General features: G+C 46.2%; 1 protein-coding gene across 1 annotated transcript in view; it reads left to right on the top strand.

Annotated features, from left to right (window-relative positions):
• The first annotated feature begins 716 nt into the window (after positions 1–716).
• LOC115475752 (multidrug resistance-associated protein 6-like) overlaps positions 717–21,811 on the top strand; it is a 104,860-nt gene continuing 83,765 nt past the window's right edge. The window contains exons 1-4 of the mRNA XM_030211716.1: positions 717–1,093; positions 10,149–10,325; positions 11,851–11,976; positions 18,190–18,327. Coding sequence (XP_030067576.1) covers positions 1,052–1,093; positions 10,149–10,325; positions 11,851–11,976; positions 18,190–18,327 — 483 coding nt within the window. The 5' untranslated portion in view covers positions 717–1,051. The remainder of the gene's footprint in view (positions 1,094–10,148; positions 10,326–11,850; positions 11,977–18,189; positions 18,328–21,811) is intronic.

Below are 21,811 nucleotides of genomic sequence, written 5' to 3' on the forward strand. Positions count from 1 at the left end.
TCATTCTCACACACACACACTCTCTCTCACAGACACACTCACGCCCAGACTCACTCTCTCTCTCACACACACACACACACATTTGCACATTCACTCTCTCTCTCACACACAGTCACTCTCACATACACTCTCTCAAACATACACACTCAGAGGAAAACCTTGCTAGCGCCCGTTTCATGTGTGTCAGAAACAGGCCTTTTTTTACTAGTAAACCATAAAATTATACTGGTTTGTTAACCTCTTATCAGTCATCCATCTCTCCGTTTCTCACCTGTGACCCAGCTCTCCATGTTTCCCATCTAACCCACCCCACGCTCTTCTCCTGAGACTGTCATTGGAATGCTTTTGTGTTTCACTTATATATTCTGTGTCAACATTTGCTCATTTCTGATCTGAAGAAGCTAATCCAAAAAATAAAAGCTATCACCTTATTTCTTTTCTCTGTTTTATGTATTTATTACCTTTAAACGTGGATTAACATGGCTACTACTACACTACTTATCTCTATACAGGGTCTGAACCCCATCCCTCTCTGGGAAAAAATAAAGGCTGTTTTGCCACATCAAATAATTAACTTATTATTGTTGGACAAGAGCCACCAGCCCCGAGTTTGATCTGCTGTGCTTTGCTTAAAGTTCAGCACTTCATTGGAGCACGCACGATCCTCTCTGGGCTGTTTCCTTGAGCTCTGGATGTGATCTCACTCCCGCATCCTGGCTCCGGCAGGCTGGACTCATTTGATCTGGAGCTACACGGGTTGGTGTTTCAGGAAGGAAGCCAGAGAGGAGGGAAGCGCAAGTGGGCAACGTACAGACTTTGGCCGTGGACATTGCTCAGCATGACCCCAGAGGCAGGAAAACTTGTTTTTTTGGAACCAGTGAAATAAACACATTTTGCCTCCAAAGACTGCCTGGGGTGGAGGGAGGGAGCAGCTGCATCTCCCGTCCTGTTAGTGTTTTGAACCGATTTTTCTTAAGTATTTGACCCTGTTGGGAATCGATCGTACTGAACTGCACGGTTTGTAGGACTACTGAGCAAAACTCCAGGAAGGATGGAGCAATTTTGTGCTTACAATGGCTCCAGCTTACTATGGGTAAGTCCAAAATAAAGAAAACTCTGTGTTTCATTGGCACTGAGAATAGTGTTTCAGCCAATCTGGTTGACAGCACTAGGAAGTAAGCGGACTGTATTGGACCGACATGATCTATTATTGGGGGGGGGGGGGAGGTCAAATCTTTTCTAGTATTTTACATGGTTGTGTTTTGTGGTTGTTGATACTTTTATTAATGCCCTATTTTAATGTTTGGGGTGTTTTCTTTTCGTTGTCTTCTTGTCTCCACTTTGATTTTTTATTTTATTTATTTTAATTGTTGTAACTTCCTGTCAATCTGTGCAGTTTATTCAGGGATTTTTTTGAGGGGGTACTTGGGGGGTACTGAGTACCGGCACCTTTTCCACTGTCTGCTAAAATTGACCCATGGATCCCAAGTTTTAATGAAAGAGCTCAGGCTCTACACCCCAATTCTGCCTTGCCATAGGTGCTGTGACTGATTGCAGGAGGCCTGGCTATTGTGGGGTGGGTCCCTCAGTAATCACCCCACCCCTGAAGGGTGGCCTGGCATTTGAGTACCGGCACCTTTTTTGCTAGAAAAAACACGCTGAGTTTATTTAAAGCAAAGCGCCTAATTTAATTCAGAATATAGGATTCCCTTAATAACCCCTTTCCCCCTTAATCTGGTAAAATGTTCAATTTAGTTCTCCCTGTGTCTGTTCTAAATAAATTGTATATAGTATAATAGTTCTCTTCTCAGTGGCTGCACATCTCCAACCCTATATGTATTGGGCTTTACTATATCCATTATATCCTAGACACATATTCAAAACATGCACAGACAAGATATGTGACTATTTCCCTCACTGGCTGCAACTTTTTATTGGGCTTAGCCATGTAGTCTTTCAAATCACATCTCAAACACCTGTCCAAAACACGCAAGGACAAGGACCATCCCACAACATGAGCAACTACTGAGGGAAACAGTCCACATATGTTGTGGGATTATCCATGCCTGTGCATGTTTTGGACACGTGTGTGAGATGTGATGATATTGGAAAGATTACAAGGTTAAGCACAATAAACAGTGCCAGGGGCGTAGCCAGACAACAGATTTTGGGTGGGCCTAGGCAAGAAGTGGGTGGGCACCAAATGTTCCACCCCCCCCCCCCCCAAAAAAAAAAAAAAAACATCACCATAAAAATATCTCAGCTGGCAGGAAAATGCTTCTTTCCACCTTGGCAGTCTGCAGCAGGCATGCACAGGTGCCAGTATCATGGCGAGTAGCATTTTCGTTACCATCAGGGGGAAGCCTTCAGCTGGCCAAGCTTGGGATCCCCACCAGCTACCGCTAAACATTTGCTACTGTTGGGTGGGCCTGAGCCCTAAGTGGGCTACGCCACTGAACAGTGCAGGAGAAGCGCAGCCAATGAGAGAAACCTTGTCATCTATCCAGTATCTGATACAATTGACTATTTTTAAACTGGCTTCTAAAATAAATGCAGAGTTATCTATGTTCTATATCAGGCAGCTGGAATATACCTTAGGAGGGTAATTTTATACACCAATTTTGCATGTAAAATTCTGATGTATCTCATCTGTTTTTTTGTAACCCGACCAGAACTCTGGATGGAACAGGATATAAATTTGTTAAATAAATTAAACAAATAAAATGGGTTCATAAAATTAGATCACACCAAAACGTACATGCAGTGCAAGCTGGCGTGTACTTGTACAGTAGACTTGCTCAAGGGCGGAGCTTAGGTAGAGGTGGGTGGAGCTATGATTTACGCATGCATTGTACGTATGTATATTTACATCTGTTCTCGAGCAGGCATAATGTCTATGCCTTCAAGCTAGGTGTGATTCCTATAGGATTTGCGCTAGTATTTTATAAGGGCACATAGGGGTATGTAAATAAACTTGGCAAAAAAATTAGGTGCCTTCTTGCCCTATTTTATCAAAATGCTATGTATATAAATCTTTTCCCTCTAGTTCGGGAATTCTGTAAATGCACCTAAAGCTAGTTTCTAATTAGGCACCCAACTTTTGGTGCGGAAATGCGTTCTAACGCAACAGGGCTGATATGGCAGATCAGTGTGAAAATACACTTCAGCGCCCAGTTATAAGATAGCACCTATGTCACGGTCTGTCTTGGTCGATCACTTGAATATCAGACACAGACCTAGGAAGCAAGCCCTTATGCTAATCCCAGGGCAGAGAACCAGGCCCGAAGGCGAGGAATCGGTCTCAGAACAGGCAGTTGGACGGGCCCAAGGCTTCACCTGCGGTGACCGCCATTCCCCAGAGGTTGAACCCCTAGGTTCGAGCGTCCGGCAGGACTTCAAGGGGAAAAGGACCGGGAGAGACTACCCAGAAAGGACTGGGATCAGGCTGAAGTCTAGACAGGCAGCGATCCAAAAGTTAGAGTCGGGTTCAGGCACCAATTAAGGCAGGTGGCGGTCCAAAAGGCAGTGTCAGGTTAAGGCACAGGTCAAGGTAGGCAGCAATCCAGCAGGCAGAGTCAGGTTCAGGCACAGGTCAAGTCAGGTGAAGCCAGCAAGAAGAAACGACCAGTCAATCCAACATGGTAGTAGCCGAGGCAAAGAGGCAGTGATAGGTTCCTGGTTTTAAGCTGAAGGCATCTCATGTCAATGTAGGCACGCTTCCAGTTACGCGCCCAGACTGTAGGTGTGTTGGAATGATGCACCCAGACTGAGGGCGCTCAGCTGTAGGCATGCCCAGACTGTAGACACACTCAGACTGTAGATGCACCAGAATGTAGGAGCCCTGCAGCATCTAGATCAACAATGTCGTGGGCATGTACGTCTGGCTCCGCACATAACACTCCAGGTTTGTGACAGCCTAAATGTCTCCATGTGTAACTGCAAAGGGGGCATGGCCATGGGAGGGGCCTGGGCAGGTCAGGGGCATTCTGGAAATTGTGTGTAGTTGTATCAAATACCATAGATAAATGCCCACAATACACACCAGGATTTACACCAGGTTTCAGCTGATATAAATTCTCGTGCCCAAAGTCGGGTACAGAATTCAGTGTCCATTCTATTCTGTAAAGAGCGGTCATCCCAGAGCTCCCTTTACAGAATAGTGCTGGCTACCAATTTTTTCTGGCATCCAAATTTGGGTGCCATTTATTGAATCTGACCCTATAAGTGTAAGCTGTATGGGTCAATTGCTTGTTTTATGCTTTCATCTACATGCTAGACAAGGCCGGTCTTAGCAACTGCGGGGCCCTGTGCAGACCAGTTCTCTGCCCCCCCCCCCAGTCCCACCAGTATTTCTCCTCTCTTCCCTCCCCTCCATCCATGTGCATCTCCTTTCTGTCTTCCCTCACCTCCATCCATGTCCAGCATTTCTCCTGCCCTCCCCTCCCTCCATCCATCCATGTCCAGCAACTTTCCTCTCTCCCCTGCCCTCCCCACCCATCCATGCCCAGAGATTCTCCTTTGCCCCCTGTCCTCCCCTCTCTTCCACATCCAGTGATTCTCCTCTGTCCCCTGCCCTCCCATCCCATCCATGTCCAGCGATTCTCCTCTTTCTTCCCCTCCATGTCCAGTGATTTGCCCGCCCCAGCCCCTAACTTAACTTACCCCCCTTTTCAGCCCCCGAGTTTCTGAGGTCCCAACCCCAGCCCCAGCTGTGCCCTCAGTTTTCCTCAGCTGCTTTCCTTCCAGACGCCCTGCGTTTAAAAAGTTGCAGCTGCGGCAGCGAAAAAGCAGGCTCGCCTCTAGCCTTTAAGCCTTCCCTTCTTTCTCAGCGTGCACTGTGCCACCTTCGTGGAAACCGGAAACAGGAAATTGCATCAATACATGCTGAGAGAGAAGGGGAAGGCTTAAAGGTTAGAGGCGAGCCTGCTTTTTTGCTGCCACTGCCACTGCTACAACCTTTTAAACACAGGGCGGCTGGAAGGAAAGCAGCTGAGAAACAGTATGGCAGGAAGCGACAGGAAGTGCCGCGGGGCCCCTGGATGCGCGAGGCCCTGTGCGAACACTCCTGTCACCCCTGCCTAAGACTGGCCCTGATGCTAGAGTTGTTTTTGGATCAATACTATAAAAGTTTCAAAGGTGTTGTAGAAAATGAATTTTCCAGACTATACAGGTGTCTTCTCCAGATATGATTCTTATATAATATCAGTAGTGTACAGTCTAATAGAATTATCCTCCTTACAAGGTCTTGTTTCTGGCTCATGTTTTCATTGAACCCCCTTCTCTTTCCTGTTTCCTTATTCCTGTTTGCTCATTTTCATCTGGTTACCTCAAGCGATATCCGTTCCTGACCTCTCAGAGTACAGCACTGTTCTCAGAGGAATTTGGGCTTAGTCATAATATGCAAATAACTGCTTCATGTATTCATTTCATGGTGGAGCTGCATGTTTTTCTTTAAGGAAGTCCTTGTATGCTTTTGGGTGTAGAAGTAGCGATGCTTACTTTATGCAGTTAGAAGGCAATTCTGTAACAGAGTGCCCACATTTACATATCACTTAAGCGCATGCATATCACTTAAGTACATGCATATCACTTAAGTATTCAGAATGCTGTCATTTTCATGAGCAGGTATTGATATTCAAAGTGATTTTTTTTATTTTTATTTATAACAACTTAATTTTACAAGCACTAAAATAACTTGCAAGAAATACAGAGAAAATAATACACAAGAATTATTTCAATCAGGTAATTCTATACTCTTCCTTAGACCACAAAATAGGGAGAATGAAACAAGGAGATCAATTAAACAACAGTAAACAAAGAAAACGTGGTATTAACCTGATTATCCCCAGTTATTATTTATCTGAATCATTATTCCACATTGATCGTCTGGTTGGCTTCTTCAAACCCAAAATGGTGTATAGTCAATTTATTTCATTGGAAACAAACTTATTGTCCAATTTTAGTGGAAATAATACACCTGATTTCATTTTTTTTCTCTTTTAAAACCAGAAATTATGTAACAATACAAACACAAATCCAATCCCCACTGATTAAGATAATCCCAGTTTCACAGGCTTCACTCCTTTTGAATTTATATACTAAGAGGAATCATTTCAGAGGAAAAAAACTTTAGGAGTCATACCCGGAACTCTGGGAAAACAACAATCTCGATATTAATCATCTGTAATAATATTCATTTTGTTCAAATTTTTCTGGTCTATTATCATTTTCAAAATCGTAACCGTTTCCTACTCCTGTAGAACTTCATTTGCTGTATCAATTTATCATTCTCAAAGGATTCGATTAGATTATCCATGTGGCTCACTAATAAGATTATATCTGAAGCAAAATTATTTACTACCACTGTTAGGTCCTGGAGCGCCTTCCAGATGATATTCAATGTAACCTCCACGGGAGCCAAAAACTCCAAGCTGATAGCTCTTATGGGTTTAGGAGTGGCACCGCCGACACGGGTTCAGCTAAAAATGACTTCCGTTTCAGCATACACTCCTAACTGTCTTTCTTCTATGTTTGTGCAGCGCTGCGTATGCCTTGTAGCACTATAGAAATGCTAAATAGTAGTAGTAGTAGTAGTAACTCACTCCTCCACTCCTTTGGACATGGTGGTTAAATGATTCCGGAGCGATGAAGTTGTTTCCAGGTCCAAGAGCATCGATGCTCCTTCGCCGGCGGTAATCAAAGGACTCACCAACACAGTCATCTGTGGGCAGCTCGTCACGCAGCGGTCTCACACTTGCTGCACAGGGGACAAAACGCTGGCCATCGGCAGCTGACCACCCATTGTCCTCTTCCTGTCAGTTAAGGTAACTGCAAATGCAGAGAGGAAATTTCAAGTAAACAAAAAGAGAACTTCAGAGGACAGCTGGGCCGTTGAGCAAACGAGCTGCAGGTCGCCATCTTTCCACTCTCCCTAGTTTGGGACACTCTTTGTCTGGTTTCTCCTCAGAGGCCTGTCTGATATGGATAACCCTTCAGCATAGCCCTCTGAGTCATTGAAATGCAGAAGCCCCTCCCTCCACCACTACAAGGTGCAGTGGCGTTCCTAGGGGGGGGCAGGGGGGCAGGTCCGCCCCGGGTGCATGCCACCGGGGGGGTGCCGTGCGCACCTGCCCTCCGTTGTTCCATGCTTCTTCTCTGCCCCGGAACAGGTTACTTCCTGTTCCGGGGCAGAGAAGAAGCATGGAACAACGGAGGACAGGCGCGCGCGCGGCACCCTGCAGGGGGGGGTCCTTCGCGGGGGTGTCCTTTCGCCGGGGGGGCCGCGCTGCATCGGGGGGGGGCGCTGCACCCGGGGGGCGGGGCGAATCGGCGATCCGCCCCGGGTGCCAGCCCCCCTAGGAACGCCACTGACAAGGTGGTGTCCCTTCGGAGGGGATTCAAAGTGATTTAACTGGGCAAGAGAGGCTCCCGCCTGGTTAAATTGCCTGAGTGGGGCTATCAGGGGATATTTAACAGTACTTAACCAGCCAGTGCCACTGAATATCCCCTCTAACCACCTAAGCTGAAAACGGCTATGTTGTGAACAGACTGGAGGCAGAGTCAGGGCTGAGTCGGCACTTATATGCTTAAGTTCTGATATTCAGCACTTAACCAGATACGGTAACTGGACAAATCAGACTGCATAAAACACAGTCCTGTCTTTGTACAATTTCACTTATCTGGTTAAGGCCTGAATATTGGCCCTTAACTGGATAAGTGCCAGCCAACCACTCATGCCCAGGTATTCAATGTTGATGCCCAGACATAGTCCGGCATTAAATATCTGGGCTAAAAAGTCACCCACCAGCTGAATATTTACCCCCTAAGCACTATTCTCTGATGCCCTGTTGATCAATTCCCTGTGCTGATCTAAAACAGCGCCTAAAAATAGCACCGGAACAGCGTGGGGAATTAACTCCCCAATAATCAATGCTAATAACATGCAAATTAAAATGCGTTATTAGCTTTGATCATCCTGGGAAAGTGTGGGGGGGGATTGTGCCTGAGCACTCCCTCCTCCTTCCAGTGCCGCCTTCAAAATGGCAGTGCCCTGCCCTGCCCAGTGCATCCTGAGATTCACTGGGCGGGGCCTCCCTACCATATAAGGGAGATATGGTAGGGAAGCCCTTTGCAGCCCATTTCAGGATGCACTGGGCAGGGCAGGGCGCCACCATTTTGAAAGCAGTGCTGGAAAGAGGAGGGAGTGCTACCCCTCCTCCAACGCTGAGGTACGGGGGGCAGGCGGGTTTGCCAATAGACCAGCAATGAGGGACGGTGAGGGGATTGCGTCGGCAGCCCACATGGGCCACCAGGTATATTTTTTTAGGTTGGGGGTTAGGGGGGCTGGATATCCACTGGACCTCCACCGCCTACCCCGTGCTGCCATCCTGGGTGTGGTGTGGGTGCTTGAGGGGCACTAGGCCACCAGTGCCTTGTTTGGGAGATGGGCCCAGGGGTCCCATAGACCCCCCCAGGACATGGTGACAGCCCAGGCTGACAATACCAGCTTGACTCTGATGGGGGTGGGTGGGAACAGAGCCTTAACCTAATGCCAGCTCTGAGCTGGCGTAGGGTTAAGGTGCTATTCCGCCCCTACGATCAGATCGCTGTTCTCTGATCATAGGGGCAGAATACAAGCAGAGCTCATTTAAATCTCATTTAAATGAGCTCTGGGCTATTGCATCACTCGGTCGCTGTTTGCCTGATGATCATGGGGGCATAGGTAATTGTGGGTGCTAGTCCAGTGCTAGTGGTCTCTAGCACCCGCATTTACCTTTATCGGGCTATAAGGGCAGAATTCAGTAAATAATATCCAAGATTGGGCGCTGGAAAGATCCGCGTTAGTGCTCTGTAAAGGTTGTGCCATGCCTACCTTTGGTCACGGCACTTACATCTGCTGAAATCTAGTGTAAATGTTGGTACAACTAGTGAAAGTTGGGTGTGTAAATGACCCTTTCCTGTAACTTGGCGCCTTATTTCTGGAAACATCCTTGACCCGACTGTGCCCTTCCCGTTCACGTTCCCTATAAAATTTAGGTGCATTTTTTATACAATACAGCGCAGGGCAGATCTGTGACTTCCAATTAACACCAATTAGTGCTTGTTAATGGTTCATTAACTAATTTGTTTAAGACGGATCTGGGATCTGTGCCCAAATTTGCAACCTAAATTTGGGTGACCTATATAGGGATAAGAATGTGCATAAGTGGCAGCCTCTCCCATACCCCTCCTGTGCTCCACCCATAAGAATGCCTCCTTACGCGCTATGCCACTTACAAGATGCAGTGTGTTGTGTATAAATCTTTGCCGCATTTGGGTACTGAAGTTATGGCATGTCTATGGCTGGTCTAACTACCAGCCATAGACCAGCTGGTCTACATGTAAGATGCGCCAAAACTGGTTTAAGCTCACTGTTCCCTCTAAGGTGAACAGAAATCCTCCAAACGCACTGCAGCCAGTGGGAGGTGGTGCTTCAATATTGTGTTTTCAGTCGCTAGGGACAAGCAGGTTCCATGGAGTCCTGCAGAGTTTGCCTGTCCCTCACTATTGAACTTGTGATCAAACAAGCTTACCCAAATGATCCAACCTAAACTATGTACCCATCCACACAACAATCAGCCAAGTGATAATGACAATGAACTAGACCCCCTCCCACACCCTCCCACCAATCCTCCTACATCTCCTCACCCCCCTATTCTCTTACACCAAATCTCCTAACACAACTCACTCACCCCCTCCCTAACTCTCCCACCTACACTACCCCTTCTCTTGTGATAACAAATAACTACTTCTATCTTGCTACGTTAATACAACGTTGCTACAGATTGTACTTCTCTCTGCAATACACTGAAATCCTAACTACTATGTAAGCCGCATTGAACCTGCCGTGAGCGGGAAAGAGCGGGGTACAAATGTAATAAATAAACAGCACCCCCTACTGTCAGGACTGTAAGTTGAGGACTCCAGCTCAGCTTAGAGGAAACAGTGGACTTGGGCTAGTATTCTAGAATAGAATCTGGGTGTGTTAATGCTATTGTCGAACAGCATCAGGACACCTAAAAGGAGGCACCGTGGAACAGAATTACCCCTTAGTGTCCTGCATTATATCTAAATGCTACAATATGATATTTTGTTTGCATTCTTTTCAGGACCGGAACCAGAAACGGCACGCAGAGCCCACCTCACACACTCACTGTTTCCTGAACACTGTCTTGGTTTGGATTCCCTGTGCCTACCTTTGGCTCCTTTTCCCATTTTACCTTCTATATCTTCAGCAAAATAGGAGAGGTTATATCAGAATGTCATATCTCTTCAAAGCAAAAATGGTAATGAAAATCCTAAGTTTTATTGTAATTACAGTATTTGTCCGTTATGGGAATGATGATGTTCAGATGAAAAGATCTGGCTTATGCTAGCATCTCCTGAGGCAGACATGGAAAGCCGCATTTTGCAAAGTGGCTGTACGTCCATGTCTACTGAGCCTTTTCTAAACTGCACATTAGGACATGCAGGAATGCATTTGTGTTTGCTGGTGCATACAGCCAGAATATCCATTTTAGAAACCTACACATGCAGAAAAAGGACAGCATTATTCAGAGATATGCATGTGTAATTGCCAGCATTTACACATGTAAGTGTCTATTTCACAACGTTGTGACATTGCTTGAACTTACACATGTGTGTGATGCATTTTCTAAAGCTGCATGTACAAGAGGAGTCATTTAGGGCTAGATTCAGTAAATGGTACCTAAAAAATCTGCACCCTCTGCTTCTTATTCTATAAGCCGCATGTAACATTTGGCGTGGTTTATGGAATAGTGCTTAAGTGTTATGGTCATGCATAAATTTAAGCATGACCATTTGCATCAACGAATTTGCGTGTGCAGCACCCTTATTCTGTAATTATGTGTGTAACTCAAAACCCATTCCACCCTGAAATGCCCATGACTGTCCCCTTTCCGTGCCCCCTTTTTCAGGCTGTGAATACATTTTAGGTGTTGATCCCATGCCTAAATTTACAGGTATAACACCCAATTAAATGCTTGTTAAAAATGCAGTTGGCACTGATTGGCTCGTTATTCAATTAAATGTGCTGAAATTTGCACACACAATTTTTGGCAACCTTTATAGAATCAGGAGGTTAAGGACAGGGGTCCTCCAATCCTTGAGGGCCACAGCCCAGCCTGGTTTTCATGATTTCCACAATCAATATGTATGAGATCTGTTTGCATTCATTGCATACAAACAGATCTCGTATATCTTCATTGTAGAAATCCTGAAATCCAGGCTGGGTTGTGGACCTTGAGGACTAGATTGGAGGACCCTTGTTTAAGAAGTCAATTGAAATAACTCTTTGTACTGAAATTTTGAGGTGGGGGTAGACACCACAGAGGTTGACAAGATTGCTCCCTGAATCACTGCTGAAGATTGCACTGACTCCACATCATGGGGAAATGATGTAGCTTGCCTAGATTACACCTGCAAAGCTTTTTCTATAATGGAATCCCTCACAAGATCTAAATAAAAATGTTCTGAAATGTTTGTATCATAGTTAAACTGCTGGTGGATTTCACTTTGAGGTTGCCAACGTTATGGGTCTCCAAAAGTACTTTTATAAGATAACCCTCGCACAAATTTTTAGCATAAGGGGAAAAGGTGTGCCTTTGTTACAGAAACACTTTCTCTAAAACATCTTCTCTATATCTTGAAAACATTGAGCATTAAGATGCCTCAACATTAAACGAAAATCAAAATGAAAAACAGAAAGGAAAGGTTGGGTTAACTCACTGTTAATGGCCTAATTTCTTCGTTACTCACCTTATATTGAAAATATATTTCTCTGTTTTGTAGGCATTTGGATTTGTCATGATATTGTTCTGTCTTTGTAAACTTTTCTTCACCCTTTGGGAACTAAACCAAGGAATCCGAAGAGTTCCACTATTTCTCATCAGTCCAGCAGTGCTGGGCATTACCATGGTAATTTCTTTGTATATTTTATTATGATACTAGTAAAAAAGGCCCGTTTCTCTATGAAAGGAAACGGGCGCTAGCAAGGTTTTCCTCCCCCCCCCCCCCCCCCCCCCCCCCCGCTCTCTCCCTGTGTCCCCTCCAAGTCTTACGGCCCCCTTTCCTCCCCTCTGATTTCCATGGCTTCCTCCCTCCCTCTGTCACTGTCCTTCACTCTGTTCTCCCTCCGAGTTCCAGTCCCCCCTCCCTCCCCCCATCCTCCAACGTGCACATCACCCCCCTTCCAAAATTGCCAACCCCCCTCTCCCCCTCTCTTACTGGGGTCCCGGTGGCAGCATTGAAGAGCGAGCAGGCTCAACGAGTCTGCTGCCTTCCCTTCTGTTCGCTCTGAGCTGTGACTCTGGTCTCGTCCTCATTTCCTGTTTCCGCAAGGGCGGGACCAGAGTCAGAGCTCAGGGCGAAGAGAAGGGAAGGCAGCAGACTTGCTGAGCCTGCTCGCTCTTCAATGCTTCCAGGCCAGTGACGTCAGTGTTATCTACTGCATGAAGCAGACCACCTCCGGCGGAAGCCACAGTCCCAGGCAGCTTCAGAATGTTGGAGGTGAGAATTATTATATAGGAAGTGACTGACATAAACATTTGACCTGATGCTGAGTCTAGAGCAGTCAGTGACTTTGACGATACTGATTTCTGTGGGCAAAAAATAACCTGGATATTTAGTATCTGGCCTAATCCAGGCACGGATAATTTCAAAAAAGATGCGGTGGAATTAGAAAGGCTGCAGAGAAGGGCGATGAAAATGATAAAGGGGATGGGACAACTTCCCTATGAGGAAAGGCTAAAGCAGCTAGGGCTCTTCAGCTTGGAGAAAAGACGGCTGAGAGGAGATATGATAGAGGTCTATAAAATAATGAGTGGAGTGGAACAGGTAGACTTGAAGCATCTGTTTACTCTTTCCAAAAATACTAGGACTAGGGGGCATGCAATGAAGCTACAAAGTAGTAAATGTAAAATGAATCAGAAAAAATGTTTCTTCACTCAATGTTTAATTACATTTTGGAATTCATTGCCAGAGAATGTGGTAAAGGCAGTTAGCTTAGCAGGGTTTAAAAAAGCTTTAGTTGGCTTCCTAAAGGAAAAATCCTTAGACCATTATTAAAATGGACTTGGGGAAAATCCACTGCTTATTTCTGGGATAAGCAGCATAAAATGTTTTGTACTTTTTTGGAATCTTGCCAGGTATTTATTACCTGGATTGGCCACTGTTGGAAACAGGATGCTGGACTTGATTGACCTTTGGTCTGTCCCAGTATGGCAATATTTATGTACTTATGGCACTAAATATCTGGGTCATGGTAACCACTGGACGTTCTGGGTGCTGGCCAAGATTCAGACCAGTACCTGGAAATCAATCCAGATAAAGTTAGCACAGTCGTTCTGCTGTCCTAGGTTTATCTAGGTGCTTACCTGGTTAATGGACTGAAAATCACAGCAGTCCCAGCTCCACCCTGATTTTGCTTCTGGTCCTCCTTGGCACTGTCTGGATAGGGCCGGATTCTATAAATCATGCTCAAAAATGGGCACCAGAAAAGATTGGCACTAAGCGTGATTCTAAAAAGGGTGCACCAGTGGCGTAGCCAGACTGCCAATTTTGGATGGGCCTGAACCCAAAGTGGGTGGGCACAAAATTTTCTCTCTACCCCCCTCCCCCAGCAAAATTTAGTCACGCTAATCAGATGCATTTGTCACACAGGGTAAAGTGCTGCTTTTCAGTGCATCAGATTTCAGAAAATTTATTTAATAGCCTAACACCCTTTTCAGTGAGCTTTCAGAGGCCAAAACCTCCTGCCTCAGGTCAGTATAATGCTGTTACGGTATCCTCGCCTGACCTAAGGAAGGAAGTATTGGTCTCTGAAACTTCATTAACACAGGTACCATATTACTTTATCCTAAATTAAAAATAACATTATTTTCTTTACCTTTCTTGTATGGCCATTTACTTTTTCTCATTATGTCGCTCCCCGTCTCTACATTCTGCTTTCCTTCGTTTTCGCTTAACTCTTCTGCCACGGTTTCCTGGCCATTTCTCATTTTTCTCTCCTTTTTCTTTGCTTTCTTCAATATTTTTCTGCCTCTCTCTCTCTGTCCTGATTTAATTCATTCTTACTATCCATTCTTTAATTTCCTTCATCTACTTATGGCTTTTCATCTTTTTCTCACCCTTGTTCTCCCCATGCCCCTTCCTCTTATTTTCCAGTCTTTCACTACTCTCCTTTTCCATCCAGCAGCTCTCTTCTTTCTCTCCCCATCCTTCCAGTCTCCCCTCTCTCTCCCCATCCTTCCAGTAGTCTCCCCTCTTTCTTTCTGCATCCTTCCGTCCAGTGTCACCTCTTTCTCCCTACCCTTCCATCCAGCGTCTTCCCTCTTTCTCTCCCCATCCTTCCATCCATCTATCCTCTCTCCTGATCCTTCCATCTAATGTCTCTCTCCCTCTTTCTAACCAGTGTCTCTGTATCGCTCTACCCTTTTCTGTTCAGTGTCCCTTCTCTCTCCACATCCTTCCAGTCTCTCACCTTTCTCTCTGCATCCTTCCAGTCTCTCCCCTTTCTCTCCCCATCCTTCCATCCAGAGTCTCTCTCCCCATCCATCCGTTTTCCCTCTTTCTCTCCCCATCCTTCCATCTGTTTTCCCTCTTTTCTCCCCATCCTTCCATGTTTTCCCTCTTTCTCCCCATCCTTCCATCTGTTTTCCCTCATTCTCTGCCATCCTTCCATCTGTTTTCCCTCTTTTCTCCCCATCCTTCCATGTTTTCCCTCTTTCTCCCCATCCTTCCATGTTTTCCCTCTTTCTCCCCATCCTTCCATGTTTTCCCTCATTCTCTGCCATCCTTCCATCTGTTTTCCCTCTTTTCTCCCCATCCTTCCATGTTTTCCCTCTTTCTCCCCATCCTTCCATCTGTTTTCCCTCTTTTTCTCCCCATCCTTCCATGTTTTCCCTCTTTCTCCCCATCCTTCCATGTTTTCCCTCTTTCTCCCCATCCTTCCATGTTTTCCCTCATTCTCTGCCATCCTTCCATCTGTTTTCCCTCTTTTCTCCCCATCCTTCCATGTTTTCCCTCTTTCTCCCCATCCTTCCATGTTTTCCCTCTTTTCTCCCCATCCTTCCATGTTTTCCCTCATTCTCTGCCATCCTTCCATCTGTTTTCCCTCTTTTCTCCCCATCCTTCCATGTTTTCCCTCTTTCTCCCCATCCTTCCATGTTTTCCCTCTTTTCTTCGACGAGGCCTGCCCTGCATGCCAGCGCCAGCTCCCATTGCCGGCCACTGCTGCCTTTCCTGTTGAGCAGCAGGGCCGGCGCTACAAAAAGAAGAAGCGCTAACGGCGCTAAGGACCGTAGGACGAGAAATGTTTTTTTTTAAAAAAGCGCGGCACCGGCAGGCACTGTCTCGGCAGCCTTGAGGCATTGGCTGCTGAGGCATTGGCTGCTGGCTCGCAGGCTCCTCCCGCAGACGGGAGGAGCCTGCGAGCCAGCAGCCAATGCCTCAGCAGCCAATGCCTCAAGGCTGCCGAGACAGTGCCTGCCGGTGCCGTGCTTTTTTTTTTTTTAACATTTCTCATCCTTAGCGCCGTTAGCGCTTCTTTTTTGTAGCGCCGGCCCTGCTGCTCAACAGGAAAGGCAGCAGTGGCCGGCAATGGGTGCTGGGGCTGGCGCTGGGCGGGCCTGGGCTGAAATTGGGTGGGCCTGGGCCCAGCCAGGCCCACCCGTAGCTACGCCCCTGGGGTGCACGCTTTTTATAGAATTGTGCTCAGTGCTGATTTCTGCACCCAGACTTAAAGCGCCATACTTATGTCTGCTGAAACCTGGGGTAAATGCTGGCCCCCAAGTTGGACATGCTGACGGTATTCTATAACTATGCATGCAACCTTTTGGAATGCCTCTGACATGTCCATGCCCCTCCCATCGCTATGCCCCCTTTTGAGTTACACACTATGGAAGTTAGGCACCCTGCCTTTTAGAATAGTGCCAAGACAAATGCACGCACAAATTCCAAGGGTGCCAATTAACTCAGTGATTGGTTGTTAGCCCCAATTATTGATGGTTATGAGCTTGTTGTTCAATTAATTTGCATGCACATCTCAAGATTGCACCCAATTGGGCATCATATATAGAATCCAGGGGATCAGGGGCATAGCTATGTGGGGCCACGGGCCCCCGTGGATTTGGCCCTGGCCCCCCACCACCACCAACCCCTTCGCCCCCCCCCCCCCCCTTCCCACCGCCGCCGCAATCGGGTACCTTTGCTGGCAGAGGTCCCCAACCCCTGCCAGCCAAAGTCCTCTTCTCCAGCGCGGCCGCATTGCTGATCTGCAAGGGCAGGCTTCTGTTTCTGTGAATCTGACATCCTGCACATACAAAAGTGCAGGACATCAAACGTGCAGGACGTCAGACTCACAGAAACAGAAGCCTGCGCAGCCGCATTGCTGATCTGCAAGAGCAGGCTTCTACATGGATAGTGGAATAGCAACATTCCATGTAGAATCTCAAATAGTAGTAACATTCCATGTAGAATCTCAAACAGGGAAAGGGAAATGGGACTTGATATATCACCTTTCTGAGGTTTTTGCAACTACATTCAAAGCGGTTTACATATATTCAGGTACTTATTTTGTACCAGGGGCAATGGAGGGTTAAGTGACTTGCCCAGAGTCACAAGGAGCTGCAGTGGGAATCGAACTCAGTTCCCCAGGATCAAAGTCCACTGCACTAACCACTAGGCTACTCCTCCTTAAGCTGTACAACTATGAAAAGCATGAAGGACAATAAATCTACCCAGAAGGCTACACCTGTGTCTGCATGATAAAATAATTTTTGCAGGACCCGTGATAGTCCCTAAAGCACAGCAATGCTGCATTATAATAAAAAAATAAAACCTTTCTTCCCAAGGGATATATTCCGCAGCCTGGTATAATCAATGGTGCTAAGCCACCTAGATTACTGCAATGCCATCTGTGCCGGATGCAAAGAACAAATCATTAAGAAACTCCAAACTGCTCAAAACACAGCAGCCAGACTCATATTTGAAAAAACGAAATACAAAAGTGCCAAACCCCTAAGAGAAAAACTACACTGGCTCCCACTAAAAGAACGAATTGTGTTCAAAGTTTGCACCCTAGTCCACAAAACCATTCACGGTGAAGCCCCGGCTTATATGTCAGACCTCATAGACCTGCCAACTAGGAACACAAAAAGATCAGCACGCACATTCTTGAATCTCCACTACCCCAGCTGCAAAGGACTTAAATATAAATCCACATACGGATCCAGCTTCTCCTACATCAGCGCGCAACTTTGGAACGGAGTACCAAAGGCCATAAAAACAATGCACGGTCTAACAATCTTACAAAAACTACTAAAAACCAACCTAGATAACTAGACTTTACATGAACTAGACAAAACCGATCTCCTTACACTAGATTAATAACCTGAATTGCTACTAATGAAAGCTACGCAATACGCACTACCACTCTATTTCCCATGCCGGAAATGAACTTTCTATAGTTGATTCAGTGGTGTCACGAGGGCAGCTGACACCCATGGCGGGTTGCCGCTGCGCACCCCCCCCCCGGGTGCAGCGCGACGCACCCTCCCCCCTCCGTAGCGCAACCCCCCCCCCGCCCACCGCCCACGAGAACAAACCTGGAAGGCGGTAGAGGGGTGGGTGGGCGGGCCAATCCGCCGACAGCACGCCGCTGGGAGGGTGTCGGCGCCTCGCTGGTTCCTTGCTCTCTCTGCCCCGGAACAGGAAGTAACCTGTTCTGGGGCAGAGAGAGCAAGGAACCAGCGAGGCGCCGACACCCCCCAGCGGCATGCACCCGGGGCGGACCGCCCCACCGCCCCCCCCCCCCCTTCGTACGCCACTGAGTTGATTATCGAATCTATTTTATAATTCACTCTATCATTAAGAACTTCATTGCAATACCACTCTGTAATTCTACTTTACCATTTATGCACCTTAATGCAAGACCTCTTGTAATTCTCTATCCGGAAATGGCGATCGCCATTACGGCATAATGTAAGCCACATTGAGCCTGCAAATTGATGGGGAAAATGTGGGATACAAATGCAACAAATAAATCGTTCTGAAAACAGAAAACAAAACAAGAACCTTCATATGCAGTCCTTCTGAACCACTTTTTAAATATTTATGTTCCTTTCTGTGCAGGTACTTATAGTTTTTCTCATCCAGTATGAAAGGGTGAGAGGCATCCAGTCTTCTGGAGTCTTGTTTGTCTACTGGTTGTTATCGCTGCCAGCTGCTGTTCTCCCACTATGGTTTAACCTTCAAAATACTCTGCAAGACGTAAGTTATGTGCACCTTTATGACAATTATAGTAGCTAAAATGACTTCTCAAACCTGCAATCTGCATTTTGAACAATGCTGGAGTTTTAAATGCTTAAACTGATGTTACTTGGTTATATCAGTGCTGTATATCTTCTAGGGGTGGTGCCGCCAGTGACGTTCCTAGGGGGGGCGGTGGGTGCGGTCCGCCCCGGGTGCACGCCGCTGGGGGGTGCCGCACGCGCCTGTCTTCCGTTCCTTCCATGATTCTTCTCTGCCCCGGAACAGGTTACTTCCTGTTCCGGGGCAGAGAAGAAGCATGGAACGAACGGAGGACAGGCACGCGCGGCACCCCCCCCCCCCCAGCGGCGTGCACCCGGGGGGGGGGTTATTTCACGGGGGGTGTCCTTTCGCCGGGGGGGATCCGCGCTGCATCCGGGGGGCACTGCACCCGGGGGGCGGGGCGTATCGGCGATCCGCCCCGGGTGTCAGCCCCCCTAAGAACGCCACTGGGTGCTGCCAAAATTGTTTTGCTTTCCAAACCTGGTCCTAGAGGCACCCCGGCCAGTCAGGTTTTCAAGATATCCACAATGAATATTCATGAGAGAGATTTAAGTTACAAAATGAAAATTCTTGTACATGACACAGGAAACTAAACCAGTGGTTCCCAAACTTGGTCCTGGAGGCACCCCAGCCAGTCAGGTTTTCAGGATATCCACAATAAATATTCATGAGAGAGATTTGCATGTAGCGTCTCTCATGAATATTCATTGTGGAGATCCTGAAAACCTGACTGGCTGGGGTGCCTCCAAGACCAGGTTTGGGAAGCACTGGTTTAGTTTCCTGTGTCATGTACAAGAATTTTCATTTTGTAACTTTTCTTCACTTTGGAGCAACATTGTAACTATTATGCATTCTTCTGCAAGAGTATGCATTCTGTCTTCTGGATTCTATATAGGTCGCCCAAAGTTGGGCGTGGAGTCCAGATGCGCATACAAACTAATTAGTCAATTGGGTGTTAACAGGGTGCTAACAACTAATTATTGAGGCTAACTGGAGTTAATTGGCACTAATTTGGATTTATACGCTATTCTGTAACGCTACACATCCAAAGTATCTCACAAGCAATCTGAAAGGTGCCATGGCCATGGGTGAGGCATGGGAGGGTCAAGGGCATTCCAAATATTTAGGTGCAGTGTTATAGAATACCAGGGTTATGCGCCAAACTTGCATGCCAGGATTTACACCAGATTTCACATGGGAATCCACTCTAATCACTATTCCATAAGGGCGTCCAGATCCAGTGTTTAACCCTTCACTCTGCACCCCCATCTAGTTTAATTTTGATCATCAAGGGTTCTGATTTCTCTCTGGAACCCTCGTTGAAGACTTTGGGGATTATTTTAGATACAAATTTAACTATGAAGCTTCAAATCTCCCAATTACTTAAGAAAGGCTATTTTAGGCTGCGGCAACTCCAGCGCATTAAGGGGAGGGTCTTTTACTAAGGCACGCTAGCGTTTTAGCATGCGCTAATGATTAGGATGTGCTAATCACTACGGATGCCCATAGGAATATATGTTTAGCGCGTCCTAATCATTTGCGTGCGCTAAAAACACTAGCGTACCTTACCCCCAAAACAACTAATGAGTAAAACCTATTTTCAAACAGTGGTCCAGGTGCTGGTGTTGTCTCAGCTTGATTGTTGTAATGTATTAAATGCTGGTTGTTCAAAGTCATCATTGAAACAGTTGCAATTAATGCAGAATGCGTCTGCCAGACTGATTAGAGTGGAGGAGTGGCCTAGTGGTTAGGGTGGTGGATTTTGGTCCTGGGGAACTGAGTTCAATTCCCACTGCAGCTCCTTGTGACTCTGGGCAAGCCACTTAACCCTCCATTGCCCCAGGTACAAATAAGTAAGCCGCATTGAGCCTGCCATGAGTGGGAAAGCGCGGGGTACAAATGTAACAAAAATAAATTAGTGGAGGGGATAGGTTTGTTCATATTACTCCTGTGTTGCGAACTTTACACTGGCTTCCTATTGAGGCTAGATGTAAATCTAAACTCTGTGTTGTTATTCACAAAGTGTTTTATGGCTCTCTCCCAAGCTACTTATTAGAATTATTTTCTGTTGAAATATCAGCTTATTTGCTTAGATTTAAAGATGGTCGTTTATTGAAATTTCCATCTGTAAAAAAAAAAGGAAGGGTAAAAGACATTCCACGGTACTAGTTTTGTATATTGTTTGGTGCAATGTTGGAATTCTCTTCCTGGGGAGCTAAGAATGGTGGAATCTTATTTGAGATTTCGTAAATTGTTAAAAGCTCATTTATTTTCAATTTATTTAACATAATCAAGGTCAGGTATCCATATAAAGTAGCTCATACAATGAGTTTATCTTGTTGGGCAGACTGGATAGACCATAGGTCTTTATCTGCCGTCATCTACTATGTTATAGTATGTTATGTATAAAGTTTTTTTTATGTAATGTGAATAGCTGGATGACTAAATTTTAATTATGGATTTATTGTAATTTCTTCTTAGTGATGGCCTACTTCTATAATATTGTAATCTGCATTTGATCTCCTTTGGATAACTAGAGGAATATAAATTTTATTGTATTATATTTATAGAATAGCGCTTGGCATGGATTTCTACCGGCACCTAAATTTGAGCTGTATTTACTAAATCTGGCCCATTATGAATGTATCACACTATTTATGATACTGGAAAATACGTGAAATTTTAGGTTCTTTCCTACAATTTTGAGTAAAAATTGACATGAAATTACATAGGAAATATCATTGACACCTTCTACATCATTTCAAACGAATGCACTTCTCTAATATCTTCCTCAGGGATCCTTTTACTAAGCCGTGGCAAAAAGTGGCCCTTGGTACTGCAAGTGTGTCTTTTGGGCGTGCGCTGGGCCATTTTTTTTACCACATCTAGGAAAAAGGGCCTTTTTTAAGGGGCTGGAAAATGGATGCGTGCTGAAATTGAAACCAGCGCATGTCCATTTTTGGCCTAGCAGTAAGGGTTAATTCTGGTAAAAGGGAAGTCTAGACTTCCTGCAGGTAGGGTTACCATATTTTGTCCCCCAAAAAGGAGGACACATGCCCCGCCCCACTACACCCCCACCCCGCCCCTTTCACGCCCTCACTCTGCCCCCTGTCACATTTTCCCCTTCCCCCTGTCACCCCCCCCACACACACACACACACACTTCCCGTCACCCCCCTCCCCTTACCTTACTACTGCCCTGGTGGGCTAGTGACCTCTTCGGGGCAGGAAAGAGCCCCCTCTTTCCTGCCCGGACCGCTGCCCTGCATGCATCCTTCCTGTTGGTGATCTTGGCGCCAATTCAAAATGGCCGCCGAAAGTTGAAGTCTCGCGAGGTCACTTCAACTCTCGGCGGCCATTTTTAATCGGCGCCGAGATCACCAACAGGAAGCATGCGTGCAGGGCAGTGCTCCGGGCAGAAAAGAGGGGGCTGTTTCATGCCC

This window comes from Microcaecilia unicolor, chromosome 8 (genome assembly GCF_901765095.1).
Source record: "Microcaecilia unicolor chromosome 8, aMicUni1.1, whole genome shotgun sequence".
Taxonomy (NCBI): Eukaryota; Metazoa; Chordata; class Amphibia; order Gymnophiona; family Siphonopidae; genus Microcaecilia; species Microcaecilia unicolor.